Here is a 24,553-nt window from a genome sequence, read left to right as displayed (position 1 = left end):
CACACAGCCCTCCCACTGAGAGTGCAATTAGTCTAATCACTGACATTTCCTCTATAGCCCTTATGTGTTCTGCAGTCAGTGCTGCAAAGATGGACCACGGTCTTTCAGTGATTCTGCTTCAGGAGGAATTCTGACATTTTCACTGGCACAATTTTATGAAAAGAGAAATAGGAAAAAGTCGCTGTTTTGCTCTTTGTCTCCTACTACTTCCAGTACAAGCACTTCTGTTTGAAGTTGTCCTGCAAGGGTCTCTTGGATCCTAATAATTAGCTTGATTGTCTACTATTTCTAGTTCATTTTATTAATTAACTGAAGTGTGCAACCAATTATGTTAAAAACAAACAAAAAGAGACTCCCAACCGAGCGAGTCTGCAGCACAGAAAGTGCTGTGCCAAAGCACACATCCTCTCAGATTTTTTAAGTGATAAGGGAGTATTGCTGCTACATTTGCAGAGACTGAAGGTGGGGCAGAGAGGGTGATTTGCTCACAGCAGTAGAGGAAACTATGTTAAGAGTCTTCCTTCCTATACTTCTTCCTTCCTATATTCACCGGTTCTGAAATGACTCTATGGCTGTCTCTACCTCTCAGCCTAAACGCATTTCAGTAACTTGTTAAATAAAACATACCTCGTTTCTTACCTGAAATTTGCCACACAGTTAGTGGTGGGCCAGCCCAAAACAAAGGACCTGTCTGGGTCGGTGCTGCCTTCGCAGACTTCTTCTGTGCAAAATGCTGTCCACATCTCACAGAGACGTGCTTGGCACTTCAGTTTGAAATGAGAGTGCGACCTGATGGCAGAAATTCACGTTTGTCACACACAGGAATACATAACGAGACAGGTTAAATAACTTAAGGTTTCCTCTTCCTTTGAGCGCATCTGAAAGGAAAGGATGGAAAGAGCAGTTCTGCTTTAGTTAAAGAAACCAACGTTTTGTTTGGCTTGCATGTGAAAATGTAACAAATTCTGATCCAAGTGGGATCAACAGAATTGATATGGGAGATAAATAGGCTGCTTGTGACATCATCCACTGACATCTTGCTTTCCGTGACAAAACTGCCCATGACTGGAGCTCACCTCCAAATTTCACCATCAGGCAAAATCACTCTTTGACTTCAGCAACTTCAGCTCTGCTGAGGTGTTAACAGTACAGTATGATTGCTTAGCTCCATGGTCAACAGCTATGGTGATTGTGAATAGCAACAACTTGACCAGACTGAAAAAGCTAGTCCTCAGGAAAGACACAACAGCTTGGGTCATGTCAGGCCTCCACAAACCATCTGCAGGACTTCACAGCATCACAGGATTGGTAGGGATAGAAGGCACCTCTGGAGGTTTTCTGGTTCAAAAGCTTCCTCATGTTCAGAGGGAACCTCCTGCTCTCGAGTTTGTGCCCATTGCCACATGTCCTGGCACTGGGTACTACCGAGCAGAGCCTGGCTCTGAGTTCTTGGCAGCCTGCCTCCAGGTATTTATGGGCACTGATGAGATCCCCCTGAGCCTCCTCTCCTCCAGGATGAACAAACCCAGCTCTCAGCTTCTCCTCACAGCAGAGGTGCTCCAGTCCTTTCATTATCTTGACAGCCCCTCACTGGACTCACGCCAGTATGTCCATATGTCTCTGCTACTGGGGTGCCCAGAACAGGACCCAGCAATCCAGATGTGATCTCACCAGAGCTGAGGAGAGGGCAAGGATAACCTCCTTTGATCTGCTGGCAATGCTTTCCAAATGCAGCTACGAATACTGTTTGCCTTCTTAATGACAGAGGCACAGTGCAGACTTGTGTTCTGGAACACTGTTGATTCGTGTTCACATGTCCATCAGAACCCCAAGTCCACTTTTGCAAAGCTGTTCTGCTGTAAGAACACCTACTGTGTTCTCAGAACATCTACTTATTTACAAAGAAGGCATATTACATGATTTTTCTAAATTCTTGAAATTTAATGTACATCCAAACCACGAGCCTGCTGTGCTAACAGGGAAAGGCTGAAGAAGAAATGGCTCTTCCCTGAAGGCCCTTCTAATCCGAGGACTACAAACAAGAGCATGTCAGCTCATCGCGCTGTTGCAAATGTGGATGGGGATAGTGCCAGGCAGCATGGTGATTAGTGCTCTATAAATAAATATGCCAGGTAAGCACTTCGTTAGAGCTCTGGTACACGACGACTACCTTCTCAGAGATTAGTCTTGTTTACAAGGTATTTGATTAGAACAGACTGAACTAATGCAGTCTGAAGCATGAAAATACTTGGAGTTTGCAGCTTTAAAGAGGATTGAGATGAACTTGCAGTACCTCTGTTGGTCCAGCTGACATTGTGCTGACAGGTATCTCTGAACAGAGCACTGCTGATAACCCTGCCACATTCACAGTGCTGGGAAAGAAAAGACCTCCAGTGCACACCACAACAAAAAGGTGCACTTGAGTGAGAACACTGTAAAATACTGTAAAATGCCATCTCAAACTCTTGCATTTTTAAGCCATATTGTAGTGTTTCCTGCCAGCTGAACATTCCAGCTCTCTTTAAGCTATTACACTTTGTTACCCTGTCCAAAAGAAGCTTAGAATATTTCAATATGCTCATCATTGAGCCAATCTGTGATCTAACAGATAAGATGAATACAGAAAGGAGTGCATCAAGACTGTTCATGGAATGAACTGTAAAAAATGGAGACTTACAGCCAAATACAGACATAAATTGTAGTGTAAATGTAAATAAATGGGTGCTTGGCCTGGCAGCACCATTAAGACTGGGGTTATGCTGGGGATAAGCCTGCTGAGCTTCCCTTTCTCAACTCCTTTTCCCCAGTATTCAGTACAGTGAACTCTCTACTGGCTGCTTCACTTATTAGCATTTACAGTTCATAAAGCCAGGCCCCCGCAGTGCCAGCAGCAGGTGTTGGCAGGGTGAAACACAGAGCTGCTCACCCCGTCGTTCCTGATGTATATCCTTACCCTATTTGCCATGCCTAGTCACAGCTCTCAGCTATCATCAGTATTCGAGTGGCCTGGTTTCTAGAGGCACTGAAACGGGAGCCTCCATTAACATCTAAAGGGCCTGAGGTATTTTATCCCCATCTGCCACATCCTTTCTCCAGTCCATGAGTTCTCAGTGTTGGTGAAAGGTGGGCTGGCTATTTAAGGGCCAAGGCATTACCTCTAGAAGTGAATTTATCATTACTGACTAAGGTAGAAGCAGGGCTGAACACTGGAAAAATGGAAAGAGTATTTCATATTTTTAAAGATGATCTTTATCTAAGGTAATTTTTTAAAGCAGTCCTGTAAAGATCAGGCAGATCCAATTTGCACTGAAATCAAAGAAAACTCATGCTCATCAATGGTGGAGGTACCGATGTACCCCGAGATGTCTTACCTCTGCAGAGCAAACTCAGTTCCTTTGGCTTTCTGTAAGTGGCAATTGGATACCTTGAGGCTGTTAACAGATGGAAGATTAACTTCTCACTAGATTTGCTAATCTTCTTAATAGGACTTTCTGACAAAAGCATTAATGGAACTAGTGGGCAATCGCTACCGTAATTCCACGTATTTACTCAACCATTAATTTCTATGTCCAGCCAAGTTCGGAAAATAACCCTAAAATGAATGTATTTATGTGTGTGTGTGTTATGGAGAAGAAAGAGGAGGCCATTTCCTTCCCTTATAAAAACTTATTTGAGAAACCTCGATCAGTGAACTGAAACGTCCTTGAACTCTGCTGAATTAAAACACACACTCTCTAGAAGAAATCTAATCAGTAAATGGAAAACAGCATACGATTTTGCACTCTTACTATAGGTTTAGTGAAAAAAATACCCAACCCTTTCAATCAATTAATGTATGGCAGTCCTCACACGAAGGCATTAAATGAAGGGACAGAAGAGAGACAAGCACGGGGTATTAGTCTTATTTTTCACCAGCTGGGCTAATGGATGAACTGAAAAGATAACAGTCTGCATTTAAAAAATGATTATAAAGTATCAGAAAATTGATAGGCACCTTGTCCAAAGGCACACGAGATCAGCTGTGGAGAGGACTCACCTCCCCACATTTCCATGGGAGCAATGCCAATTCATTCCTTTTAAGCAGGAGCTCAGTGCTGGGCAGGACTTCGCTCAGCCAACTTAGAGGACACAAGATATTTGTTGCTCCTCTTTAGAGGAATGTACACCCATTTGCCAATCACACAAAATCTAATTACACATGAGCTCCTTTGTGCAGTGACCAGCTACCTCCAGCTCAGCTGGCACTGACAGTGCTCTGAGCTGCATGTAAGAGCCATCTCTTAGATGTGTATAGGCTCCAAGTTAAAAGAACTGCCTAATGAAAAGAATAATACAAACTTTTAACACCTGCACATGGAATAACCTTGAAGTTAAGTCAGACTCATCTGCATCATCAATTCTGTCTACACATTATCCTGGTGACCCTGTGGTCCGACTCTGTGTCCATTATTGGAAAGTCAACAGCAATCCCTAGTTATGGCTGCAGAGCAGTACGTACCACTCAGGTTTTCCTCTAGGAATCAGCAATGGTATTTTAGTGTGTGGTACCTTTAAAAATGCTGATTTTCACATAGTGTTCATTAGTGACAGCTCTGATGTTTAAAAAAAAAATGCTGTCAGGGAGGCTATAGAGAGAACATCCCAATGAGTTCTTTAAAATGCATGAATATAATTCAAAATACACGAAGCGATATCACTCCAAAAACTATTTTTATCATTTCTAGCAAAGATGTGGCTTATTTCTCCCCTTTTCTTTCCACATGCAGAAGCACAATTTGTTCTGTTCCAACTCCATCAAACATTGCAGACTCCTCACCACATTAAATCAAGTGCTGTAAGAGCTGTTATTTTCTCCCTGGGGACCATATTTTGGAGTGGTGACACAGAGTAGGGCTTTCCAATGCTACTGGGAGCCAGCCAGACCTGCAGGAACGCACAGCTCAGCCTGGGGCTCAGCATGCTGACTGGAGGGACTCACCTCACGTGGCTTCAGCCTTCCACAGCTCAGGAGCTCACACCTAAGGCGGTGAGATGATGCCACTGAGCAGCCATTGGGAGCACCCCCCTCTCCACTGCTGATGCTGTTTTCTAAAGGGTTTGCCACAGGGAGGTGCTGGCTTTCCCCTGCTGACACAAAGGACCCTACAAACCTAGGTGAGCTGCAAATACTCATAAGCATTTGAAAGCTTAAATGGAGATGAATCCCAGCCTAAACACAACACAGTCACAAACAAAGGCAATAACATTTATATTACTGCTAGAGCAATAAGATGTCCTGTAAATATCTCAGTGTTCACACCCACCCTTAGCAGAGCATGTCTGGGTACAGTACTCTCCGTGTTGTCACACCACATAAGGTGAAGGAGTTCATCTGGGGGGGTTGCATTCACTATGTGTGATTCAAACAGACACTGTTCAGATTTATACTGAAAACACAGATTTATTCTGGCTTTTCCCAGCGGCCTCTGAAACAACTGCTTAAGCAAAGAGACACATCGCAAAAGCCCAGGATTCACATTGAGATTACCCACCCTGTGAGACTACAAACAGTGCCTAACAGAGAATGAAGCTGTTTCAGGATCCTTTATGGTTATTTTCCCATAACAACAAGCGAAAGCACCCTCTAAAATTGCCTTAAACTACAAATGCTGCATGAAGCTGGCATGCTAGACACAGCTTGTAAATCTGATTTAATTGTGAATGGTAGAGTGAACAATCAGAGCTTAGCAGCAAGCCTGACTGCACAGGAGCTCGGCCCAGACCATTGAGCACGGCTTCCCAGCCCCATGCTGCTCCTGGCACAGCACTGTGGTGCTGCCAATGACTTCTGTTCTAAGGCAGCTGCTCATCAGCTGCTTACCACCTTTCTTCTCAGAAGGAGTGGTGAGGCACAGGATGATGAGGGAGGTGGTAGAATCACCATTCCCAGAGGTTTTCAAGAGAAGGGTGGATGTCACACTGAGTGATGTGGTCTAGAGTGGTCACAGGCATGGGTTGATGGTTGGACTAGATGATCTTAGTGGTCTTTCCAACCTTAAAACTATGATCACTGGAGAGCATCAAAGCAGCTCCCAGGTAAGTGTGAAAGCCTGTAGCCTCTCACCGACACAGCAACCCCATAGGATTGATGATGACTTTCTAATGCAACTTTCAGTTAAGGGGATCCCAAGGGACACACTGAGCAGTGGTGAGTTTAATAATACTCAGTTCGCAAGGCAGGGAACTTGATATAAGCAGTGTGTTCAAGAACATCTGCTACTGCTCTGTGCTGTGAACAATATGGGTTCTAATGTCTAAAAAAGTGACTGCTGAGTTCAGACACCTAACTCATGTTGACCGAACAAAAAGCTGCTTGATGATTTAGGGGAGATTTACTACCAAAAAAGCATGAAGGAATTCCTCTACAGAGAAATAGGGATACTCTGTAGGAGGGGATGCCATACTCACTTGGACTTGGCAACAACCAGAAGGTCTGTGAAGAGGAAGAGGTGTCGCTCCTGGGTCTGCAAGCCTGTCTTCAGCTGCACGTGGCCATCAAGGAGGAACGTCCTGTTGTGGCACATGAAGGACTGCACAAGGGGACATGCCTCTGGGCTGATGGGGGAGAAGCAGCCTTCCCTGCAAATGGAAACAGAGGGAATAAAGGAAACCAATTAACCCAGATGTCAGTGAGTGAGGACTGGGCAGAGACTGTTCACACCCACTGCAAAAAGCAGATGTCAGAACCAGATCTGGGCTTCCTGCACTATGGTGTGCTTTACCTAAGGAACTTCTGGATTAAAGCCAGGACCTATCAGCATTTTTTTCTCCAGATCTTGTAGATCTGACTTTTCCAATTACTTGCATTCCCTAGAGGTCTTTCCAAATGAAACCCTTCCTTTTGGCTGAACAAACAGTTCTGTTTTTATTCAAATATATTCTTCATATATTCTTCAACAAGCAAAAAGAAAAAGAAAAGTCAAGCTAAATCTCGGTTGGATCAGCTTGGCAAGAAAAGCCTGAAGTGAGCAGCTTTGAGCTTATGGTTTATTCCTATACCCACTGGAATGAAAGACAAACACCTAATGATTTTGTTGAGAGAAGAAATGGACATTACAAAGTGAAAGCCCCAAAACACACAGGAGGGATATGAAAGAAAACAAGAGTGAGCAGAGAAAATCTTCGAAGAAGATTACAAGCCTCCTTACACCTCCCTTACAGCCTGGCTGATTTCCCAGCCTCCTCTCCTTGCTGCCTGTAGCTGGATTACTCAGGAAATTATTTAGGAAATCCTGACAGCAGGGAGAGAAAGGATAAGCTCTCAGATTGGCCTACATTAACAGGACACACTTTCACTGATGTGCAAGGGGCTGGTGAGCATCTTGGTTTTTCTGTTTTCCCCTTTCTGGTTGGGAGCCTGAGTTTATGAAGGAATTCCTCAACTTAACTGACAGTTTCCCTCTTGTCTTTAATTACCTGCTCCTTTAGGGAAGAGAGAAAGAAGAAAAACATCTTTCAGATGAATAATGCAAACCAAAGTTATCTGATTGCTCTTAAGCAGAAGGGGTGCTCATGAGGGCAGAGGTTAAAAAACAGAGAGGAACTTTGGTCCAACACACTGGGTGTTGCTGACACACACTGTGTAGCCCACAACATGCCACCTGCATGAGAACTGACCAATTCAGCAGTTCATTGGTGACTGGCAGTTTGCTGGTACTTGGCCCGACAACTTTAATAGAAATAGAGAAAGATGACCAGTCCACCTGTGTAGAAATCATGCCCGGTCTTTATCTCAAAGGTTAAATGGAGAAACAGTGCTTATATTTGAATCCAGTAATGACAATAGTCAGAACAAAACCTTTCATGTTTCACTGCTGCAACCAAACAACCACAAATGTTCATTAAACCATACTCAAATTCCTGCAGACTCAGCCTCAAATATTTCCATATAGGCCACTCAACTTGGATCATTCCTGCTCCCACATTTCATTGCCCTGGTTTGTCATCCCACAAACATGCCAAATTAAACTAAGCAAAACCTTTGTCACACAGATAAGCGAAGGAGGGTGTACGAGGTTTACTGATGCCAGCAAGGCTCAAACTTGGTTTCAGAAAAGGAAAATGCAATAATATAAATCAGCTATTTTAGTGAAGTCCCTTTGACTCAGATCTTTAGTTCTTTCCATGCATCTCTATCATCCGAACTCTAAACAGGACTGATGTGTTTTATCGGAGTTTACCTGACCAAAAAAAAAAGCAAAAAATAATATAGGTGAAAATCTCTTCTTTCTCTGAAACAAAGCAGACAAAAATCAAAGCTATTTATTCAACCAGGCCTTCTAAAGCCCCACAGCTCAGGAAGATGGGGGAAAATCAAAAGCATCCTTTTGATCCTCTCAATTGATGTTCCTTTTCTTCCATTTTTAAAAGACATGAATGAAACACAAGTTTTGTTACATTGAAGAAAATGCAGATAAGCTGTAACCTCAGGCACAGGGATTTATATGAAAGGTAATGTTGAAGTTCAGTTTTTAATGGCTCGCTGATTTTTCTGGCCATTAAATAGGTCTTGTTTTAAAAAAATGCTAAGCAGTCACATATACACTCTTTGAAAATTCATTCAAATAGAATTATGCAAAAATCAGTGCTTATGCCAATGTGATTCATGACATCGTTAAAAAACTTCCACAGAATCACAGAATGACCCGGGTTGGAAGGGACCTCAAGGATCATGTAGTTCCAACCCCCCTGCCTGGCAGGGCCACCAAACACACACCTTTACTAGATCAGGTTGCCCAGGGCCCTGTCCAACCTGGCCTTGAACACCTCCAAGGACGGGGCATCCACAACCTCCCTGGGCAGCCTTTTCCAGGGCCTAACCACTCTCCTAGTAAAAGTATGCCGGTAATCTCGGGCCTTCTCAGAATTCTCTGCGTTCTCCTAAATTCATTCTACAATCAATACTTGTGGGACCCCACAAAGTAACACCTTCCCAGTCTGTAAAGGAAAACAGCCTTCATCCTCATTTGTTAAGAAGGGACTGTGAACTGATATCTGAAAGACAGGGTTATCCTGCGAAGTCAGCGGTCATGTTCTGCTTCATGTAGAATCTGGGCTAACGTTGGCACTTAGATGGCATTCCCACTACACCTGTCTCGCCTCAGTTGGGTATTTCTTCACAAAGTTACTATTTTGGGGTCTGAAATTTTCATGCATGATTTTAACCAAGAAGTAAATTCTGTTATTTGAGGATATCTAGAGGGACTCCCAGCTTATTCAGGAATAGATTAAAATCATTCTGCAGCCTGAAATTAGTGAAAAGATAATTGAAGAGTTTTCTCCTGACATTTTCAGGGCCTAGTTTTCACACCTATTATTTTTCAAATTAATCAGAATAGGTATTTTGTGCCTATTTTTTTTTTTTTTTTCCCAAAGCACAGTGATTTAAAAGGATGCTTCAATTTTGTGGGTGTAACATATGAAGCTGAAAGCTCTCAGTAGTCAGCCAAACACAGAAAATACATCCTCGTTGCATCCAGCTCATATGAAAGCAAACACATCCACGCTCACTCGGGCAATGCTGTGTTTACCAGAAACCACAAAAGAGCAAGCAGTGCTCCTTCTTCCCCCACTGAAACTTCCATGGGGTTTCTCAGAAAAACAGGTACCTGAACAATATGATCCCCAAGGTGTTTGTTTTAATTCTTAGTGTGGTGGAGACATCAGCTTAACTGTCTATTTGTATTGAAAGCAATGGAAGAAATTATAGACACCCACAGAGATTTCAAGTCTATGTTAAGCTGTTATGAAATCGATGATACAAAGACTGTATATGCCAATGGGAAACTTCCCCTTGATTCCAGTGGATGACTTCACCCTATCTATCATTTAGGGAAGCAATCTGTACCCCAATGTACATAAGCTGGCATGAGCTACTGCAGGTATCTCAGCTTCCTTACGTTCTTTTCACACACTGCTTGTGCTCCATCCTAACCACACACCTTGTTCTCATTATTGTCCTCTGTTAGAACTTTTCTCTGCAGATGACAGCTTCTGCAGCTGCAGAAATCTATTTCCTCTAAAGACACAGTCTCAATGCCATCTCCATGGCTGATTTCTACGGACACAACACTCTGCTCTTTAACCTCTGAAGTCACAGAATCATGAAGATTGGAAAAGACCACTAAGATCTTCCAGTCCAACCATCAACCCTACAACACCCACTAACCACATCTCTCAGTGCCACATCTCATGGTTCTTGAACACCTCCAGCCTGTGCCAGTGCCTCACTGCTCCTCCTGAGAAGAAACTGTTTCTATTATCCAAATGGAACCTTCTCTGGTGCAACTTAAGGCCACTATGTCTTGTCCTGTCACTGTTACCTGTGAGCAGAGGCTGACCCCCATCTCACCACAACCTCCTTTCTGGCAGTTGTAGAGAGCAATAAGGTCTCCCCTGGGACTCCTCCAGACTGAGCAATCTCAGAAGTCCTACACATGAGGTAGGTGAGAAATGCAGTTTCATTAGCAGAGAGGGGCAATGGCAGCTACACATTGGGTTGGAACACAAAGCAGTCCAGACAGGTGAGACCCTGCCCAGCAGCTACGCCTACATCAGAAATTTCCAAATTCCTCCTAGAGTGAACAACTCAGCCTAGTCTCATTCCACACATAGGCATATCAAGTAAAATATTTTCTTAAATGCAATATTTGTGCCCATTCTGAAGCCCAGGTAAAGACTCAATTCTTCCCAGTTTGCTCAGCTCTTCCCAGTTTCATCCCTATGTCTGTAGAGCTTGCAGCTCATGGCATAAACCCAACTTCGTTTTAGCCACAACTCTGACACCTATTCCAAAGTGCAGAGCTCACCAAGGCAGAGCAGATGCCAGAACTCACAGCATTCACAGACCACAGGATTATTCTGTTTATCTCAGGGTCTTGCTTTGAATCAATTTAAAGAATCAGCAAATTATCTTTAGGAAAAAAATGCAGCAAATTAATTTTCAGCTTCTGCATTTACATTCTCTTTACTGAGTCAGAGTGCTGGATTGGAGCAACCCAGAGAGAGAAGCAGGAGCTCTTCACACCTTCCTAAAGCTGGGGAAAACAGCAGTTATCTGCACAGTCAGAACTGTATGCAGCCCAGCCCACATTGCAGATTTTAGCCAAAATGAATATATCAGTCAGGGCCAACACATGATTTGTGACCAGCAGAGACATCCTTCAAAACAGTTCTGGTCTAGAAAAATTAAGTCCAGTCACTTTCTTAATGGAGCTCACACTGGAGCTCAGCTACTGATGTTTGCACTTTCTTTCTGTGTCTCCTTCTTTGACACTTAAGTTCATAAAATTTCCTGTCAGGAGAAAATTCCATGTCAGCTTAATAGATGTTTGCTTCATATTTTTGCTAATGACACTGGCTTTGTTAACTGGAGCTTTGAAACCAGGATTGTTTACTGGTGGAAATCATTTAATGCATAAGGTGTATTATGCACATTGTGTGGTTAGAAGTTGTTTTGCATCCGAGATAACAAACTTATTACAGTATTATTCACTGGGTCTCTTCAGCCCGGAGAAGAGAAGGTGCCAGGGGGCCTTACAGAGGCCTTCCAGTACCAGAAGGGGGCTTACAGGACAGCTGGGGAGAGACTTTTTGTAATGGCATGTAGTGTCAGGACAAGGAGAAATGGCTTTAAACTGGAGGAGGGTAGGCTGAGACTAAATATTAGGAATAAATTCTTTACCATGAAGGCAGTGAGACACTGGAACAGGCTGCCAAGAGGCATTGTGGATGGCCCTCCCTGGAAGCACTTAAGGCCAGGCTGGATGGGGCTTTTAGCAACCTTATCAAGTGAGAAGTGTCTCTTCCTATAGCAGAGGATTGGAACTAGATGACCTTAAAGGCCCCCTCCAACCCAACCCACTCTACAAGTATTCTTTAACTAATCACAAGAAAATAGCTTCATAGTGGTGTGCACTCTTGTTTTCTCTGAGATAAGGTGGGAATAAAACCCAGACCTGTAATACATCAGTGAGCACTGATCTGTGTCCCACAGCTGCTAAGAGTGCACTCAAGTGCAGTGTTAACATTTCAAGACTTCAACAACTATCTAATTTCATCATAAATGATAGTTTGGATGTGTGTCATACTGTATCCTCACCAACCTGGCAGTATCACGGTAACCGATCATCACATTCTGTGTGTGAAAAAGAGAAAAGCAAAAAATGCAGAGAAAGATTTTCTTATATATTGAAACAGCCATGCATGGGACTGCATGCTAGAAAACAGGAACAGTCCTGCTTATGCTCTTGATGAATGTAGCCTCTGTCATGCTGATAGCTTATTAAGGTACATGGCTTGAAAGGAGTCCCTGACCATACTAGAAAGTCTGGGGGTGCAACTGGTTTATCACAGAAGATCATCTGAACTCCATCATCCATTGTCTTTGAAGGATGGCTGTGGGACAGTCAAAGCCCTGTGTAGGTACTTTATTATTTTCTCAAATCCAGCCGCAGATGCAAAAGAGGCAGAAACTGGGAAATATGACACATGGTTCTGCATGTTAATGCTGCCTTGCTGGAGGTGTCCTTGTGACACAGCTTCTAGTTGGGCACAAACTCATACCACTTCATGGAAGGAAGAAGATGCTGAAGAAGAGGATGCCAGAGAGCAGGCCTGTCCACTGCTCTGCCTGCCCTGTCCCCAGCAGGATTCTTCTCACACACCAAGGCCTGCTGGCTTCAGGGCCAAGTGCTCTCAGCTCCTCTTGCCACAAACAAGACTCCATGCAGACACAACTCACCCACACAGAGCAAATCCACAGGCTCAGAGCCCTATTTAGACTGTTAGATTTAAAAATAATAATAACAATCCATCGCATTTTTAAAGGTGCAATCCACATGCTGCCTTTCAGCCACAACCAGTGCATTGGAGAGCCACCTGTATGCCCAGGATCTTCCACACGTCTTCCCATTTCAGCTTCTCACCATTTGGAGTAAGCTTTACATCTAAGCTTATCCAGCACCTTATTATAATAAGTGGTAATTATACCTGGAGGGGGAAAGCAAGCACAAAAAGTATCAGCCTGCAGGGTAGGAGTGCTTTCCAGGAAGGTAGGTGAGGGCTGACAGCAAATTAGGATGCTGTTGTAATCTCAAGCTGTCTACTTATAGAAGGGACTTGGACAGACAAGTATAAAACTCTCTTTAATCACACAGGCTGCAAACCCATTTCTGAAAACCTGCTGTCAAACCTCATCCCTGTTCTGCTAAGGGCTTATTTTGCTCAGGATGCAGGGCAGGTTTGCTTGCTGACACCTATGGTAAAGCACACAGAGTTGAAGCAGCGCTCTGTGAAAACAGTACAGCATTCCAGAAATAACATGTCTATTTTCTGCAAGCACTCTATTGAAGTTCTCATAGGCCATTGCCATCACGTACAGTAGCTTTTGTACAGTGAAGCTAGTGAGACCTACTCAGATTTTTAAAGAGCATTATTTATTTTCTAAGTGCTAAAATGTCTGCTTCTATTTGCATAAATGTGCAACTGGTTGAAACTTCTTTTACTGCTTTTCTGCTTCTAAAATTCAGTGGGCATATTATAATTCAAAATATATTGCGAAAATGTTCCAACTGAAATTATTCTAGAATTCTGAAAGTTGTTTCCTAAGCATCTGGAATCATGTTTGCATGATATTAAAATCTACTTCGAAGTAATAAAAGCTATTACAGCGTATCAACATAGTTTACACTGGTTGCTAGAGGTGCCAAAGCGTGTAAGGGCACTTTTCTACTGTAGTCTTCCAAAAATCAGTACACAACTATGACTTGCAGTAAAACATCATATGGCTTTAGGGTAAGAAGCAGCGTTTAAGAAATCCTTACACATTTCAGAATGGAAGCTTGGCAGCTGATCAGAAAACAAACGGCACTTAAGTAATTTCTGCATAGCCAAAAGGACAATATTCTCTGCAGAGCAAACATGTATTACGAGTGGTGGCTGGAGACAGGAAACACATTTGTGGTTTGGTTTACTTCCAGGCTTTTTAAAAATTGTTTTAGTTTAACAAACAGCTGCAAGGTGTTTAATCTGAACATTTAGCATAAGGGCAACATTCTCTACTGGCATGAAGTAGCACCACACGTTTCAGTCATACTTTGCCTATTTCCACCCAAAAAGAATGTAGTGAAAGTTAAGTAAACACCTAGTGAAAAGCTCTTGCTATGTGGGTGTCCTCCAGTACTGGAGATATAGCCCAACTGGAGACCACCAAGTCTAAGGGGTTTTGGTCCAACTCCTCCTGGGAGGGGGAGAAGTGTAAAGGAGGACATATTCTTGTGCAGAAGTCGATGTAACTTGTTTTGGTCTTGGGAAGAACTGGTCCTTTGTTCCGCAGTGCACTCTCACTTCTTTGGAGTGTCTTATGGACAACAAGAAGCATGGAGGAGTCTTTGCCACCTCCACAGTGGCTCCTTTGAACCCATGCTATTGGCATATAGGAGAGCATTCTGGGGTTCCAGCTTCACCCATGTCTCCCTAGACAGGTCCAGTATTATTTGAGTAGCCTGAAGGGATGAGGATTATGTCCTACCAAAACATTTTGTAAAACAGCAATCACAGCTGGGACATTTAATCAACTTAATCACAATTGGGAAATTTAAAAGCTTAGCTCAACTCAGCTGATTGTGAGTTACATCAAGGATGAAATTAACCCTTACTCCTAATGGGGGTTTCAAATATCTTCTCTCAAAATGTACTGAAAGAGTTCAGTGTAGGTCATGCATTAGCCAGGAATTCTAGGCTACCAAAAATAGCCAGGAGATGCTGCAGAGCTCAGCAGAAACAAGCCCTGTCAAGCTGAGGTGTACATATGACAAGCTTGGTGTGAGCATCTTCAGAAATTCCTTCTGGCTCATCATTTATGGCTGTCAGTGAGCCCACATGTAAGCATCTGCCTGCAGCTACTCCACTTCCACTATCTGAAGCTCCCTGTTAGGTAGGCAGTCAATGGACAATAACAAGGCTACTGTGGGACTGTGCCTTTTTAACAGGGAAACAGAGAAGTTTCTAGGTGACTGCTTGAAGGTTTATTGCCTGCCAGACACGTCACACAATTACCAGGTAAGATCAGAAGGGTTGTTTTGGCTCTTTGAAAGCCCTGTTGCTCAGCAGCGATTTCCCTTTAGCCTCTGATTTTGCCATTCTTCAGCAAGTAGTTCACCAAGGCTCATGACACGTGTGGAGAGACCGCAGTTGCACCACAACAAGCTTTAAGAGAAGCATTCAAAACAGTGCAAGACTTCAAAAAATGTGGCCAGGCAAAGCAGAGATGATAGAATCCATCAGAAGCTGTTCTCTGGATGCCCTTTTCAGGAGAAACTTGCTGATGGTAAACAAAGTAATCACACACAAAATTACCCACAAACAGCTCAAGCACTGCCTTTACAAGATAAGCCCCCCTCCAAAGTGGTCCTTTGAGACCACTTTCCTATAAGGGACAGTGCCTGTGTCAGATGGGACTGTCACTTCACTGCACCTGTCCCGGCTCTTAGGGGAACAAATCTGGCTTTGGTTTTCCTCAAGGGCTTTAATTCATGTTTTGATACTAGTACTGCAGCACAGGAATTATCCTATTACAGTGAAGAGATTATCTGATATGCCTGCTGCTGCCAGTCCTTGAATGTGTGTGACCCAGATTCCTATGGACAGCCGGCAGCCACATCAGGAGCAGCCACACATACCTGTTTACCCCTTACAACTACCTGCCTGCACGTGCAAGAGGGTTTTGGTGGGTTAGTCAGAGAATTCTACCTCACTGGTGGCCTGTGATGAGGGAAAAAGATATTAGAGGGCACTCCACATCCCCACACCTGATGGTAATAAGTAATTACATACATGGGAAGCATACAACCACTGTGAGCTATGGATATGAAAGGCTGAACCTGGATATATCAGGGAGCTACGTGCAAAGAATAAAAATCCCAGGAACAGACGTAGTAGTTGCATCACTCTTTTGGGAAGTGGAAGATGAGCTGCCTGAGCCTGGTCAATTCATTTCCAGTGAAGGAGCACAGGCTTCATGGCCAGCAGCTTAGCAAAGAGTAGAGGTGATCAGTGAGGACCTGACTAGTGAACAGGGTAGAAACAACCCTTGCCTTTGTCCAGGCAGGCTAAATGGGATCAGCAGAATGGTTGACAGGGTGCCCCAGGGGACAATGTTCAGTTCTTTGGCATTGACCTGTTCAGTGCCATCAGCTGTCATGCAAAAGCACAACTTCCTAGTGTATGGAGAGCTTTCCTGTCAGCTGGTTAGTGCCTAAAGACCAGAGGCACTTGGGAGATCAGGCAGCCACCAAGGAGGTGTTTTTTAAGTGATAGCTTTAAATTCAGGTACCTAAATTATTCCTATGCATTATCGTTCACTGGATGTAGCCCACGGTACTCAAGCACTTCAGACACAAGGACGGAAGAAATCCAAAGATAGACTGTTATTCTTGCAGCGTGATTAAAAACTCACCCCCCAGCAGTTCTGTACGCCATGAGAAAGCAATTGGAAGTGGAGAAGCAATGCTCTATCAGCCAGGAGGAGAGTTCAATGCATATTTAATGCTGGCCCTTGTCAGAGGTGAGAGCACCAGAGGCTGCACATCAGCCTGCACATCATTAGAGGCTTTCTGCTTGTTTACACAAGATAAACGGCCACAAAGAAGTCTGAGCAAGTCAGTCCTGTGATTTCCTCAGGTATGCTGCTGCCCAAACTGTTTGGCCAGACTGTCGTTTGGCAGAGATTTCATTGTCTAAAACCAGGGATACACAATGGCCGGACAAGGGCTGCATTTTGCCAGATCTCAAGGCTTAATCCAAAAAGCCCCTAAATGGGATGAATCCAAAAGCAGATGTGGGCAGAGAGACATCTGGATGAGCACTCCTCCTGCTGAGCAGTGCCGCTCGCCTCCTTTGTCTTCAGACTGTCACAACTCCATCCAAAGGGGAATCAGCTCAAAGCACGGGTGTTAAACTATTAGTCATTTATTGTAAAATTAATCCCTCATTTAAACTCCAATCCTTCCAAAACCCTGCTTCCAAGCCTGCAGTCTTTTTACCTTTACTCCCTTTCTTTTAATAAAAAGGCAGCAGATCTCTGAGAGCCCCTGCTCATTTCAATCTCCAGATGTACAAACATCGTTATAAGCCACTTTGTATGTAATAAATGAAGACCTGATGTGTTTTATCAAAAACAAACATATGCACACATACACACACATGCTCACACAAAACAAAATAGAAGAAACAGCGGGGCTACAGGAATGCCAGTCTCAGAGTTAAAAGGCCATTTGAGGCCTCAGAAAGTTCACTTTGTTCCTTGTTAACAGTTAATAAAATTTTATCCCCAGCTATTACTACATAAAAATAACTTATTCATTCAAGCACATGGTTTAAAGAAACAACACTCCAGTGTTATAATTGGCTTAAATCACGGATGAATTAGAAATACTATAAAAATGACAACTAATACATTTACAGAATCACAGAATCACCAAGTTGTAAATGACCTCCAAGATTATTCAGTCCAACTGTCCACCTACCACCAATATTTCCCACTAAACCATGTCCATTATTACAGCATCTAAATGTTTCTTGAACAGCTCCAGGGATGGTAACTCCATCACATCCCTGGGCATTCTGTTCCAGTGCCTGACCACTCTTCCTGAGAAGAAATTTTTCCTGATGTCCCACCTGAACCTCCCCTGGCACAATTTGAGGGTATTCCCTCTAGTCTTATTGGTAGTTACAGGGGAGGAGAGGATGACCTGCACACCCCCAAAACCCCCTTTCAGGCAGCTGCAGAGGGCAGTAAGGTCTCCCCTGAGACTCCTCTTCTCCAGACTAAACAACCCCAGCTCCCTCAGCTGCTCCCCATAAGTCTTGTGCTCCAGACCCCTCACCAGCTTTGCTGCCCTTCCCTGGACACACTCCAGGATTTCAAAGTCTTTCCTGTACTGAGGGGCCCAAAACTGAACACAGCACCTGAGGTGCAACCTCACTAGAGCTGAGTACAGGGGATGATCCCTTCCCTGCTCCTTCTGGCTGCACTGTTCCTGATACAAGCCAGGATGCCATTGGCCATCTTGGCCAACTGAGTACATTGCTGGCTCGTGTTCAACAACATTATCATCATTATTTTAATTAAGTGTGATTAATTTTAAAAGGAAGAACAATCTGAAGGAAAGTAGCTTTGTCTTTCCTAAACTTTTCACTGTTTGTATACAAATTCATGTTTCCTTGCCTTGCATATGGAAACAGAACATACTGATGGGAGAAGTTCTCGTTCAGAGAATTATGCTCATTCAGGTAAAGATAGAATGTTAAAATAGCAGAACTTTCCATGAAGCAGAAAATTTCAGAAAAAAATCCTAGTCAGAAAATGTTGAGATTTAATTAAATCTAAAAATGAAATACAGAAATAAAGGGCTCTTCATCTGTGCTGTTGGATGAGCCTTTGGGAATATGACTTTTGCGCCATCTTGATGACTAGAAACTTGGTTTCTAATGAAACCTGCTTGCAGTTCTCACAAAAAACAGAAGCTGTGAAGTTTCAGAACAGGCCCTCAGCCCAGTGGGCACCGTGCTGTTCCCAGTCCTCCCCCCACACTGTTGTTCGGGGGCTACATGGAAGCAAGTGCCACAGGAGCTGAAGAGATAGCGGCTGCCTGGGGCCTCTTCCTGCCACAGCCCCTGAAGCAGAGGTGCTGAGCTTTACCAACCCAATGCACCTTGCAAAGATTGCAGAGGAAAAATTAATTGCTACCATGGAAACGAGAGAAGAATGAGCAGAATGATTATAAGCGAAATACCTGCTTAACAAGTTAGTTACTCACAGTGAACTTATTCCGTTCCTATTCACAATCACATTTTTCTGAAACACCGAGCACTCATCTCCCCTGTGAAAAGGAGGCATTTAGGGCCTCCTGGCAATTTACATTTATTAGAAGTCTCTATTTTTGTCTTCAACCAGTCACATAGCTTGGATCATCCACATATCTTCTGACTAAAACCCTGAAAACACAATGTACAAGACTTCGGGAACACTTTGTATTTGACTTGAGCCAAGTGGAACGCATTACTAGATTACACATATGATCTTCGTTATCTGGGATCTTTAGCATTTGGCACTGGCCCCTGGAAGATAACACACCACAGTCATCTACTGTGCATCAGGAGAAGAAAGAGCAGCTTCAACATGAGCAGCGCAGCCCTGCTTCTATCTGCAGGACAGGAGAACACCCTTGGAGATTTCTGAAATATCCAGTCTATACCTTTAAATTCTTTGACTTTAAATCCAAATAATAAAACTGGGGAGGGCTGACTTTTTAGATATTTCCTTTTCAGGTTCTGCAAAGGTTTGCTTGTAAAGCCATTAAAAACGATTCCTGATTTTATTTTAAAACCTGTCCTGCTTCTCACTTATACCAAAATAATATCATAAAGATTCTTAACTCTGCAATGAAGAGTAGTTTAATTACTGATATTTTAATGTCTTTAGCGTGCAGAGGCATGTACCTATAAATGGTCATGAAGACTAAGCAATGTAAAATCATATTATTAAAGCATGTAAATAATTATATTATTAAGCATGTAAAAATATCATTTTCAAAGATCTGGTGGGGGCGTGCAAGAGGAAAAGGAAAGTTGCCAGCAAAAGCAAGACAGAATTTGGCTGTCCTGTCAAGTATTCTCCATATGAACAGAAGTCTGCCAAAACAGAGCAGAAACTCGTTAGCTTGGGCTTTGTCACATGTGAAAACTGTTTCGAAGGACAGCAGAACAAAGGCTGAAAATTGTGTTCGAAACAAGTCTCAATTATTAACATCAGTTATTTTGAGGAGACAAGACCTGATGCTTAAATCAAGGTCTCAGACATTTCTTTTCTGTTTCAAGCCCATAATTTGTCTTGCACTGAAGTATATCATTAAGTTGTGCAGGACATAAAGGAAAAAAAAAAAAGGAAAATTACAACTGTGCAACAGGTCCAGGTCCAAATATAACCAACCCAAACCCTTTGCTGATTTCATACATATTAATGTAGTTAACAATCAAACTTTCTGCATCTGAATATCAGCCAAGAAAAATACCAAAAGCTTACTCTTTCGGTGCGTTCTAGAATAACTCTGCTCAAACTGCTTCCAAAGAGGACATGTGATGATGTGAAACAGTCCTTGCATGCCTATTCATCACTGCTTTGTGAGGAAAGATAAGCTATTCAGAAAAGAGGAAGAGAAGCAAAACCAGGAGGCAATGAATAGTCTGCATATTTTCATCTGTTGGAAGTAATGGCCTAAATTCCACTAGAATATCTATACTATTTACTATCTTCCCTTGCTGTCTACAGTTACAATTGAGTGAGACAGGGACTGCAGAGTGGTTGTACATCTGTACACCACCGTGCCATTCACAGTTATCTCAGAATCCCTCCACAGGCAAAGTGTCTTGGACTTCTTTATGGCCAATGTGGCAAGGCAAGAACTGTAAGGAAGGCCTAACTTTCATAAAGCCAAATGATATAGCTGATGGAAAAGAAGACAAGCTTTTGAACACACAAGACTTTCCAATTTCCTTCTTTTTTAAGACTGAAGAAGAGCACAGAGGGACAAAACAGTGTCTGATTTTTCCAGCCTGATTATCTCATCTCACATAGATCCTCCTGCCATAAGAGCTACAGCAACACAACCATTTAAAAAACTCAATCCTCCTAATGCTAAAACAGCCATCTCCAGATGTCACAATGGTTTCTTTGAAAATTAATAAGCTCTAAACTGCCCAAAGGTATTTCTGTCCGAAATGGCTGCCACCACATTTTATGAAAATGCCCTCTACATAATCCAAGGGCACCTGACATATAAAGCAGTGTAAAAATACAAGCTGACTTGTGCTTATATGTATTTCCTGCCCTTTTAAACTTTGCACTTGTTCGTTAATTTCAACAAATGTTGAGGTGAGCCAGCTGCTGAGGTGAGAGGATTCATATAAATCCCTCACAGATGTACGCTAACTTCAGATAGGAGTTTTATCATCTACAAGTCATTAATCAACCATTAACAAGTAAGTGTAATGGAGTCCCGCTCTTAAGGTTCACTGCCAGAGGAGAATAATGGATTTTGCAGTCTGGCTGTGTCTACAAGAGGGGGAACTAAGAGCTAAGACAGCTCTGAGATAAAACATTTGGAGGAGATTAGAAAGCACGGGAAGTCATTTTGTTGCTCTCTAACTCGCCTTAAGAGAAAGCACTTCACAGGAGTTAAGCATTTACACAACAAACCAAGTGGAAAGTTCAAACTCATCCATCAGTTTAGTGATGAAGAGGAAGAGGGATGTATTTTGTGCAGCCAAACAAGGAAGTCAGGTATAGGTGAGAATTATTGCTCCTGTGAACAATAATAAACACTACATCATCAAGAGCGTTACTCTCTCACTGACAGGCTTTGAAGCTACAAAATCACCTGCTCTGGCCTCCAAGGTCTTCAAACTTCACCAGACACCTCTTGTTAAGGCCACAGACTCTACTTGGAAACAAGAGGAGCAGCTAAAACGCTGCATGCCCCAGACAGAGGACAGGCAGGGCTGCGGGCAGCACCTAACTTCTCTGGAAATGGCAGGATCAGTCAGGCAAGGTGTTGCTCTTCCTGTAGAACAAGGCAATATTTCCCATTCCTTAGACCTCTCCACCATAAAGTTTCTTCCAACTGGCCTTACAAAAAGAAAAAAAAGAAAATCCTTTTGCATGCTAAACCTGGATCTGGAAGGAATTCTGCCCTGGGCTATGCAAGCAAGACATACTTACACTTTAGAAACAGTGAAATATTATTAGGTGAAAGTTATGTGGTGAATATTATCCCACTCAGTGGCTTCTCCAGCTATGGTCAATCTCTGATACTTATGGGACAGACAATAAAGCAAGGTCAACAAAAAAAGCAGAACTGAAGACAAATGCCCACGTCTGGACCCAGCAGACAAATGACAGAAGCTCCAACATATGAACTTTGAAAATAATACATTTTTTTAGTATTGAGGACCAAGTGTTAAGATAGTTTCAAGGGAAGACAATTGTCCTATTCCTGGAAGTGCTCAGGACGAGGCTGGATGAAGCTTTGCACAACCTGGTCTACTGGAAACTATCCCTGTCTATGAAACTAATTAATCTTTAAGGACCCTTCCAAGGCAAATCATTACGTGGTTAATGATTCTATGACTCTAGGCTTATGGGGACACAGGTGTATAAATGGTAGGAAAATCTAACATCCAAGGGTGGAGGGATTGCATCTCTTGCCTCCTGTACCCTCCAGGTATTGCTGCTCCTCATAGCAGTAGTCCATCTCTAATTTCAGAGTTTCAGTTATGAATGTGGGATCCATGCCCAAGAGGTGGTATCACAACTACGAGTGTAACTACAAATCCAATGTAATAGTAGTAAATGGAAAACAAGTAGGATAGTACAGACAAAATGTTTCAGTAATCCCATGAAGGGGTTACAGAACACCAATTCCATTTATTTTAAAGACCGGGAAACAAAGTAAAAAAGAGGTCGCAGAACAGATTTTACAGCCAGAACCAGAACATGCTGCTGGCTCACAGCCCTAAGCTGAGGCCAGTAGACTACACAAAAAGGTGCAAACACCTTTAGAAATTCAGTTCTCAGCTTCCTCTTTCAAGTCACAGCCAGTAAAAAGACGTGCAAGTCGTTTCTACTCATTTTCCTTTCCTATTTTGCAACTCTGATGTTTCCACAAAATACTTCCACAAGCTTCTGAAATTCTGTGAGATGACAAATATGAAACCAGGTATTAGTTAGATCAAACACAGAAGACTTTCCAAAGTTCACATACTGATTATTTAACACAACACAGTGTAGGAAAAAAATATTCCTTACAAAGCCATACTTCATTTTCCATCAATAATGTTTCTTAGTAAAGAGCTCTACACAGCTGGAAGCATTAACAACCTACCAGATGGTTCACTTCTTGATAAACACTTATGTTTTGTAAGTTTAAAGTCTAATGAACTGTAGTGCAGGAAGATAAAAGTCATGTATGCAGAATGGTTCAAATGGCAGGTCAGGAGAGAAAACTAGACAATGGAACAGCTCCATAGAAGCTCCTGTTTCTATGGCAGCTTTACTCTAGGGTGGGAAGGGAGGAGAAATGGTTGATCCTGGCAGAAGACACAGAAATGAAACGCTGAACACGTCACACATGCACACAGTTACATGCTCTCTCTCACAAGCTGCTATGGTAGGAGGATAAGACAAGGCTGGGACTACCAGATCCTGGCCCACAGCATTCTCCTAAACCAGCATAGGCTTTCAGACCTCTGGAGAGAGTGCATCATAGCAGTCCATCACAGCTCAAAGTAAATTGTACAGTCCCACAATTACCATGCCTGAGTTATACCTGGTACAGCATGTACAGCCAGCAAAACTCACTGACTCACCTTGAGACAGATCTAGATCTGTTAAGTGCTTTGACGAAGATCAAGGATGGTGCAGACTGGCGTCTTTGGGCCAAACTCTTCATTTTTTGCTTGGAAAGAGAAACAAAAAGAAATTGTAGGTGAGATTTGGAACCATTACTGCGTGCATACAGACTTGTAGCAGCCAGACTCCAATTTCAGACCACAAGAAAAAGGGTGAGTTATCACTATCAGAAACCCTGGGAGTGAAAAATGGTTGCAAAATGCCATATATTGAGAAAAATAGGAGCATGGCCTGAAAGCCAGTAATACAGAGAGGCTGACAATTAGCATCCATACAGAGATATCCAAAGTATTGCATACATAAAATAAACATCCAGAGCTTTTCCTCAATCACTTTTTGACCCTTAGGAATCTATTTTACTTTATATGTACTTAGTATCCAGATGATGGTTCAAATTTCAAATACTCGATACATTTCTGTACCAGTCCTGCAATATATTTTAAATTAATGTTTGTATTTTACCCACCTACGTTTATTGGGCAACATTTGTTTCCAAGATCTTTAGAACTCTGAAGAGATATGAGCAAGTTCCTTCCCTATTGATCTGACTAGAACATTGCTCCTCTCTCGCAGTATCATTCCTGATCATGCCTGGGAAGGCAGGGCAGTTTTCAGAAGACATGGGAGAACCGGGAGGGAATGGGCAAAAGGAAACACGGGGAAAGCAGCAGAAAGAAAAACCAACAACAAAGCATAGGTAAGAGATGGAAATGTCAGTAGCTATCAAGGGAGCTTGGATTCCCACTAAGTGAAGTCGAATACCACAATAAAAATACTGAGCAAATAGACAAAGCTGCTTTCCCTAGAGGCAGAAGTTTTCAAAAGCATGTGCTGGAGACAGAAACACACATTTTGCTGCATAGAAACATATTCATCACCACACTGCCTCCCTCCTGCAGCTAGCAATAGGACTATGGTGTGCTGGCCTGAGCACTGAAGCTGCTGTAGGAAGCAGCGTTGCAGCCTGCTGCTGCCAAGGTGTGTGACCTCTGCCCTCACAGGCCCTCCATCAAAGCACATTTGTTGCCTTATTTTGCTCAAATATTT

The 24,553-nt window shown here is 42.8% G+C and overlaps 1 protein-coding gene across 2 annotated transcripts in view; it reads right to left on the bottom strand.

Moving 5' to 3' along the window:
• The window catches only part of ARHGAP20 (Rho GTPase activating protein 20), a 58,305-nt gene that overhangs the window by 24,917 nt on the left and 8,835 nt on the right, over positions 1 to 24,553 (bottom strand). The window contains exons 2-5 of one of the 2 annotated variants that reach the window (XM_015852194.1): positions 23,464 to 23,552; positions 6,448 to 6,618; positions 3,372 to 3,431; positions 640 to 789 (exon numbers count right to left, since the gene is read on the bottom strand). In XM_015852194.1, coding sequence (XP_015707680.1) covers positions 640 to 789; positions 3,372 to 3,431; positions 6,448 to 6,618; positions 23,464 to 23,552 — 470 coding nt within the window. The remainder of the gene's footprint in view (positions 1 to 639; positions 790 to 3,371; positions 3,432 to 6,447; positions 6,619 to 23,463; positions 23,553 to 24,553) is intronic. The other variant, XM_015852195.2, reaches the window with a different exon arrangement.

Source organism: Coturnix japonica, chromosome 1 (assembly GCF_001577835.2).
Source record: "Coturnix japonica isolate 7356 chromosome 1, Coturnix japonica 2.1, whole genome shotgun sequence".
In the NCBI taxonomy this organism is placed as follows: domain Eukaryota; kingdom Metazoa; phylum Chordata; class Aves; order Galliformes; family Phasianidae; genus Coturnix; species Coturnix japonica.
This window is presented reverse-complemented; position numbering and strand designations above follow the sequence as displayed.